This window comes from Nyctibius grandis, chromosome 3, assembly GCF_013368605.1.
Source record: "Nyctibius grandis isolate bNycGra1 chromosome 3, bNycGra1.pri, whole genome shotgun sequence".
Lineage (NCBI taxonomy): Eukaryota > Metazoa > Chordata > Aves > Nyctibiiformes > Nyctibiidae > Nyctibius > Nyctibius grandis.
In genome coordinates this window covers 95,693,854-95,701,795 of record NC_090660.1, presented here as the reverse complement: position 1 = coordinate 95,701,795, position 7,942 = coordinate 95,693,854, and the positions used below count along the sequence as shown (strand labels likewise).

The 7,942-nt window shown below is 40.9% G+C and overlaps 1 protein-coding gene across 1 annotated transcript in view; it reads left to right on the top strand.

Annotated features, from left to right (window-relative positions):
• The first annotated feature begins 21 nt into the window (after positions 1–21).
• Positions 22–7,942, top strand: part of DCAF13 (DDB1 and CUL4 associated factor 13) — a 29,501-nt gene continuing 21,580 nt past the window's right edge. The window contains exons 1-6 of the mRNA XM_068396606.1: positions 22–183; positions 1,895–2,094; positions 3,419–3,526; positions 5,334–5,423; positions 6,297–6,452; positions 7,155–7,232. Of these exons, the coding sequence (XP_068252707.1) occupies positions 114–183; positions 1,895–2,094; positions 3,419–3,526; positions 5,334–5,423; positions 6,297–6,452; positions 7,155–7,232 (702 nt within the window). The 5' untranslated portion in view covers positions 22–113. The remainder of the gene's footprint in view (positions 184–1,894; positions 2,095–3,418; positions 3,527–5,333; positions 5,424–6,296; positions 6,453–7,154; positions 7,233–7,942) is intronic.

Genomic DNA, 7,942 nt, shown 5'->3' with positions numbered 1-7,942 from the left:
CGGGAAGCGTGCTCGCGCGAGAACAGTCCGCCCGGTGCATCCGGTCACGTGTGCGGGAGGGCGCGGGTGAGTTTACCGGCGGCGCGGAAGCGGCCGCGTGTGCGGAGGCGAGGATGCGGGTCAAGGTGCTGAGTCGCAACCCCGACGACTATGTCCGCGAGACCAAGCTAGACCTGCAGCGCGGTGAGCGGGGCCACCCGAGCGGAGCGGGGCTCGGCCCGCCCGCCCGGGAGGCCCGAGGGCGGCGTGGGAGGGAGGCAGGAAGGGAGGGAGGCACTCGGGTGTCCGCCAGCCCTGCCTCGCTGCTGAGCGGCTGACGGGGGAGGGTCCTTGTCAGCTGCGAGCCGTGGAGCCCCGGGGGGCTGTGGTCTCCCCTCCCGCCGCCAGGCCTGGCCGGCCGGCGGCGAAAGCGGTTACCGTCGCCGTCCGTCGCCGTGCGCATGCGCCCTACTCGTGGCGCCGCGGGGCCGTCACCCGCCGTGAGGCGGCGGCGGGGCCGTGGGGCGCTGGGCGGGGGTGCGGGCGGCCGGCGGGACCCGCGGGTCTCGGTCCCTGGCGGTGGTGTGCGGGCGGTGGCCGGCCGCGGGGAGGAACGCTCGCTGCCCTGTCACCGGGGCTGGCAGGAGCTGAAACCCGCGTTCTTGGGGTGCCAGAGCGTGGCCTGGGAACGGCGTTAGAGCTGGAGTGCGGAGCTGGGGGGTCAGTCACCGTTCTAGTGCTCCGAGATTACTCTTAGTATTACCTAGGTTACTCCTCGCAATCTTTGTGCTTACTGCTGTTTCTTACTTGGTACAGCTCGTCCCGCTTCCTGCATATCCCTTATTAAAAGTGGCAAAAATCGTGTAGATTTTATACATTACTTCTAGATACAGCAGCTGTCGCCTGGTCGATGAGATGATGACTTCCCATGCTCTGTTCTGCTCATCCTCTGTAGAACTGATCTTACACCCTCCGTAACATGATAGAAATGAAGTCTAGTTTCTATATAGTGTCAGAAGTAAAGTTTGTGAAAAGGCCACCTTTTGTCAGAAAGAGCAGGAATAAAACTCAGGGTGTCTTGGATGCATGAAATGAACCTGTTTTGAACAGGGTTTTGAACAATGCACCTATCGTATTTTAAATTGCATATACTCTGTCATTTAATTTGAGGTAGGTGGCTGTATTGTGTGAAGTAGTATCATAACTAGCATTCTCTAGTTAGTTAATTGTGGTAACATAACGTGGAAGAATATTGTTGAAGTTACCCACTGGAACAGGAGCTGAATACGTCTTAATTTTCTAAGTGTGATTTTTATGTAAGCTGTTAAATCAAATTCTATGTTATATTACACAGTGATATCCAACTCCATTTCATCAGATATTTTAGAGGTTTTAATATGCATCAAATAATCTTTGGAAATCAGCAAACTGAACTAAGTATCAGCTGTTAATGAGTGATCTGTTGTCAATTGCTGTATGGACTTTTCAACCTTTTCACAGTCTATCTAGCCGTGTCCTTTCTGTGTATGTTAGTTTAGTGGTAGGAGGTTGGTATTGCTTTTTTTTTTTTTCTTTGTGGTTGTTGTTTTGTTTTTCTTTTTTTAAAGAATAGTTGAAGATACCTGCAACTTCGTTTGTTGTGTACTTTCATATCTTCATTGGTTTAGCACTAGACTCTTGAAAAGGACATCAAATAATTTCAGAGTTATTTCAGACTGTTAACTTTGAGCTTGTTAAGTGAGCATACTAATGATCTCATGGACCAATTTCAAAAGAGTAGGAATAGCAAAAATGTTGGTGTTGCAGAAAACTCTCCCATAGCAGGAAAATCAAAGAGAAAACCTTCCTAATTCAGCTTACCTTGACCTACACTACATACTATGGGTTTCTAATGTCTGTGTTATTCTTACTGCAGTTCCAAGAAACTATGACCCTGTATTGCATCCATTTGAGGTTCCAAGAGAGTACACAAGAGCTCTGAATGCAACAAAGCTAGAACGTGTGTTTGCAAAACCGTTTCTTAGCTCACTTGATGGCCACAGAGATGGAGTTAATTGCATGGCCAAACATCCAAAGAGTTTGTCTACAGTGCTGTCTGGAGCTTGCGATGGAGAGGTAAGCTGCAGTTACTAACCACAACAAAGAAGATGCCTTTCTTCCTTTCTTTTTCCTTCCTCTTTTGCGTGTGTGTGTTGTGGTGGTGTGTTTTTTGTTTTTTTTAATGCCCCCTGCTTATCTCTCTCTTGTGTCTTTGTTCAGCTGTGATACCCTGTCTTGTCTCAGAAGGCGCATATTACGCAGTTTGGGGCAGCGTTCCTCAGACTGCAGGTTGTGACCTCCCAGTGCACAAACAGTTTCAGAAATCTTTAGGCAGCAGCTTTCAGCTGTGAGCAGAGGGTGTGACACACAGTTCCTCAGGATGGGGCAGTGAATGTTAATATTTACAGTCCATAGTGATTGCTTTTTGCTGCCTGTGTGACCTTGCTTCCCCTTGAAGAAGTTAAACTGCTGTAGATTCAGGAGATTACATAAAGTCAGATGAGCTAGGGGAAAGGGGCACACGACAAAATCTTTGTGGAATAATAATTTAGCATATTGCCTAAAAAGTGCTAACCCCGTATTTGTTTGATTATTTTACGTAAATGTTACAAGTATCAAGCAAGGGCACTTTTATTGGAGTCAATTGCAGAAAAAAATTGCCTGTCTTTTCTGTCTTCTCTGTCCTGTCTCACCCTTATATTGTTCATTTGGTAGTACTTGTATACTGTAAAGGTGTCTTCTGGATAGATGGTTGCTTTCTGCTTTTTATAGAAGGTATGTATGTCATGCAGTAGTGTAAGGGAGATCAACCTTTTAAAAGAAGAGAGGAATAAATTTAAATGAAAAATTGGTCAGATTTCGTATCCACTGGTGAGTGAGTAAAGTACTGGGTGCTATCAATACATACAAATATTAAAACAGACCTCCATTTCTTTTTTTTTTTAAACACGCCCGAATGCTTTGACACCAAAACCTCTGAGAAGTGGACTTCTATATAGAATGTAGTACAGCAAATGAACTGAAAACATTCTGTTGGTTCCAAAGGTTATTTCTGTGTGCTTTTTTTCTCTTTAGAGAGGTATTTTTTTCCTAAATTATCACTGCTGCTGTCTTTTTAGCAAGAATTCTAGTTCAAAAATAGGGGAATTCAAAAGTACGGTAAGTATACAGCTTGGGTGGGGGGAAGGGGTAAGAAGGAAAGAGGAGCGCTTTTTAATTTTTTTTTTTTTCCAAGAAGGGAATAATTAAGTAGTTTTAACATTATAAAATCTGGCCAGTGTTCAATCCAGCTGTGCCGTTTCGTTACAACATGTGTGATCTCTTGTACTTGAATTATGAACTGCGATTGTGGGCTGTATAAAACCTAAATAACAATGGAATACCCTTCTATTTTTAACAGGTTAAAATTTGGAACTTGACCAAACGACAGTGTATTCGCACTATACAAGCGCATGAAGGCTTTGTTCGAGGCATGTGTGCTCGTTTCTGTGGTACATCATTCTTTACTGTAAGTATAATGGGTCTCCTTAGTACAGTGTAGCAGTACAGAGTGCCTGTTCACCATCTGTTTTCCAGTGAGCAACTTAATCTCTGGCATACAATATTTAAATATTGGATGAATGCATATATTCAGTTTGTCAGTGAACCTGACAGTTCTGTTTCTGATGAAAATTTTTTGATGGTGTGATATGGATATTATTCAAGACTATGGAAAGGATAAATACCAGAAAATTGCTAATGGATGGTCATGTAATTAAAACTTGAGTACACTAGTTTTCATTAAAGAAGTAAATAGAACATGTTCGTTGAAGAAGTAGATAGATTATGTTTATTGAAAGACATACAAACACTTAGAAAAGTAACCATTTTCATACTCTGTGATTAAAGGTAAGCTGATTAATTCAAGATGGTTCGAGTTGAGTAGTTATGTTTAATAAGGTTATGTTAAAGCTTTATTAACTTATATCAACCACAGCTGATTCAGTTGTAAACCATCTGGAAATAGTATGTCTTGCTGTTTGCATTAAAACAATTCTAAGATGATATAATAAAAAGAATTGGTTTTGAAGAGCAGAGCATCCTGAGGTTTTGCTTCTTTTGACCTGGGCATTGAAGAGATATTTTCGCTGCTATATGTTTCTTTTCTGAAGTACATACCAGGTCATGAGGACAGTAGCTAGGATGTAGGGGAAGCCATAGCAAAAAATTCGAAGTGACTCCAAATTAGAATCCCCTTTTGACAATCCCTCTACCTGAAAATTGGGAGGGAAGAAGAAACATAAGTAGCGCTGTCAGGAGATGAAGCTAAACTTGTATAGCAAACTTGTTTTTTTTGGCCAGTGTGTCTGATCCAGGTCACTGCACAGCCATGCAGAAGGTTGTGCCAGCATAGTGCAAGAGCTAGCGTGTGGTTAGCAACAGGCAACTGGAGCGGCTGAGGTGGAAAGTGCCTTTTAACTGTTTACATGCTCATCAAAATGACTTGAAGATAATTTGCAGTTTAAGATGCCATTTAATTAAAAATCCCAAAATGTAGCCTAAAAAAATAGTAATCATTCCAGCTCACCTTTTTCTTATTTGACCTTGGAAGTATCTCTGTTGAAAACTGGAAAAGATTTGTTAATTGAGATAGACAGTTGAATAGGTGAAGGAAAGGTGTAGGGGGGGTGCCAACAGTGACAAGCAGGAAACGAGTCGCCTGCTTTCAGAAGCAGGCAGATCCCCAGACAGTCTCTGAACAGCAGCCACTTTGGAAGCCAGTCCCCCCATCTTTCTTCTTCCACTACCCTGGTTTTCATTGCTGAGCATGGTGTTACATGGTATGGAATACTCCTTTGGCCAGTTCAGATCACCTGTTGCGCCTGTGTCCTCTCCCAGTCCACACCTAGCCTACTCGCTGATGGGGGAGGCAGGGATGATGACTGAGAGAGCTGGGGAGAAAGAAATGCCTTGACGCCGTGCAAGCACTGTTCAGCAATAGCCAAGACCTTGGTGCCTTATCAGCACTGTTTCAGCCACGAATCCAAAACACAGTGCCATATGGGCTGCTAGGAAGAATGTTAACTCCATTCCAGCCAGGCGATGTACATGCACCTTCCCAGTTTCTAGCAAAATATTATGACAAGGAGAACTAATCTGCATCTTGGAGGTATAAAAGGGAACAGTGAACAGGCAAGAGAGAGCACTTCACTCCTGTGTATGTCATAGGTCATTCTCTTTTGAAAGGCTACCTGTACTTAATTGCGAAGCATATCTAGCAAAATAAACAGAATATATTTATGTAAAACTGCACGTACTTTCTCCAATGTTTCCAGGTTGGTGACGACAAAACTGTGAAGCAGTGGAAAATGGAGAGCCCGGAATGTGGAGAAGAAGAAGAACCTATTCATACAATTCTTGGAAAGGTAGTAAATCTAAGTTTTGATTTTCCCACATCTCTTCTTTTGAACAAATTCTTATCTAGCTTTTGGAGGAGAGAGAAATGGTTTGATATCACCTGTTATCGTAATGAGTTGTAAGGTGATTCTGTGATGGCGTCAAATTTGTTAATGGCACTTTTAAAGTATATTCAAGTTTTTATTGTATTTATTTTACATGTAACCAGAAAGGAATATCTCAAAAGGCATCAGAGACTGCTTAGATCAGTCTCTACTCATCATTCCTTTCCTGTGAACTGGTCAGATCTTTCTGTAGTCTCTTTCTATTCAGGTATGTGTTGTCAGTGCTTAGTCTGCATTAAATAACTTTCTTTTCATGCCATTACCTCGCAGCAATTCAGAATTTTGACTTTACGTCTTCCTTTTTGACAAAAGCAGACTAAAAATACATACTTCAGCCTTCAATTTATGATAAGCTTATTTTAAGAACAACATTAGATGCTTTTTGTAAATAAATAGTTTGAAACTCTTTAATTATTGTAATGTCTATGGAACCTGTTCAGGTCCCCACTGAAAATTTGTAGTTGTATCCTTAAAATTCCCATTTTCTTTGAAGTCAGCCAGGACTTTGTAAATGAGCTTCTAACTGACCCCATTGTAAATTAACAAGAAATGCATATGTGCTCATTAAGTGAGTACACAGAAAACCAGTCTATTGTGTGAGGGTACATCTGATAAGACTTCGCTTCTGGTAGCAGTGGTGACTTAGTTTTCAGTAATATACATGAATAAAACCGTGGCAGACTCAATATGCAATGATTTGTTAATCTTTTTTGTAACAGAACGTACTTGCATATTTATGTGTACAATTGGTTTTGTAATTTTCTTTTAATTTTAAAGACAGTGTATACAGGAATTGATCACCACTGGAAGGAAGCTGTTTTTGCCACCTGTGGCCAACAAGTGGACATTTGGGATGAGCAAAGGACAAGTCCCATGTGTTCTCTGACATGGGGTTTTGACAGCATAAGCAGCGTAAAATTTAATCCCATTGAGGTAATGTTTCTGTTATGTGTTGGAAATCAGTATCTTTCCTGATCAGTATAAGATCTAAACTCTATTAACAGCATCTTTAAAGGATTTTTTCCAAATTTAGATTTTGATATGTGTTTTAACATAATATTTAGGGGGGTGTATACATATATTTTTACAGCTATATTGCTTTGGCATGTAGTACCATATATTTTTATCTTTTTATCTTTTGTCTCTGTTAGTGGGGAGAGGAGAAGGAAAAGTAGGGTGGTCTCCGTTCTGCCCACAGCAATACGTATCCCGTACATCAGTCGTACAACGTAGCGGTTATGTGTCTGTGGAGCTCTCGTGTTCCAGTACTGTACTCCCTGTGACCAAGACTTCTCCACTTCATGGCAAAACAATTGCATTTGGTCTTCTACAGCAGCTCATATACACCTCTTGGGTGGGCTGTGTTCGTGGATGAAGTGTTTGTGAGGAATTGCTTGTTACTTGTGAAGTAGAGAGGACTGGGTGGATTCTGAGTCTTACAGGGAAAGCTATTTAAAATGTTTGTGCTGAATAATTAGCTCCACAAAAAAGAACAATGAATGTATTTCCTTCATTTAAAAAGGAACTATCCGACTACCAGTTTTGTGAAATAGATTAAGTATCTAATGTAAACTATTGACCATACTCTAAAAGTGTCTAGAAGACCATACACGCTGGTTTTCTTTTCTTTTTCAGACATACCTTTTGGGAAGCTGTGCGTCTGACAGAAATATTGTGCTATATGATATGAGAAAATCAACTCCATTAAAGAAGGTAATATTTTTCTTTTTAACAGAAGCTTATGGCATTAATAATCATACTGAATATGTAAATAGTCTGTTGATGATGATAGAGAAAGGGAAGCTCTGAACTGTGAGTTCAATGAGTTTTCATCATCTAATTTTGAGTCTTTTAACTGAGTTTGAATTAATGTTGGGATTTAAACCATGCAGAGTTAGAAGGGCCCTTTTCTGCATTCAAACGGGCTGTCATGCTAACTCTGTTGTAATTCTTGATAAAGTGCCTGACCTGACAGCAATTTCACAATAGGAACTTTATGTTCCTGTATTGAATTCTGTCTATATATGTGTGATTTTTTTTTTTTAATTCTTTTTTTTTTCTCCTTCTTGCCAGAAGGAAACAAGGTAACTTTTAAGGCATTTCCTTTCCACTATTGGAGAGCTTTGCACTGCATTTGAAGAGGTGTTTTTTTCTTTTGCATGGAGATAAACCATCCCCTGTGCACCTAATGATGTTCAGAAATCCTTTTCAGTGGAATCAAAATTGTATTTATATGTGGAATTTACCCATGACATGAAGATTCTTTTTTTATCTTTAAAAGAATGTATATATTTATTTAAAAAAAGAAGCCAGTAATTCATATACACATATTCACCTCAATCAAGTTCAGTAGTTTTGAGCCCCAGAACTATCTTAAGAATTTTCTTCTTGAAATATAATATTCTGGCTTGTGAATATACACT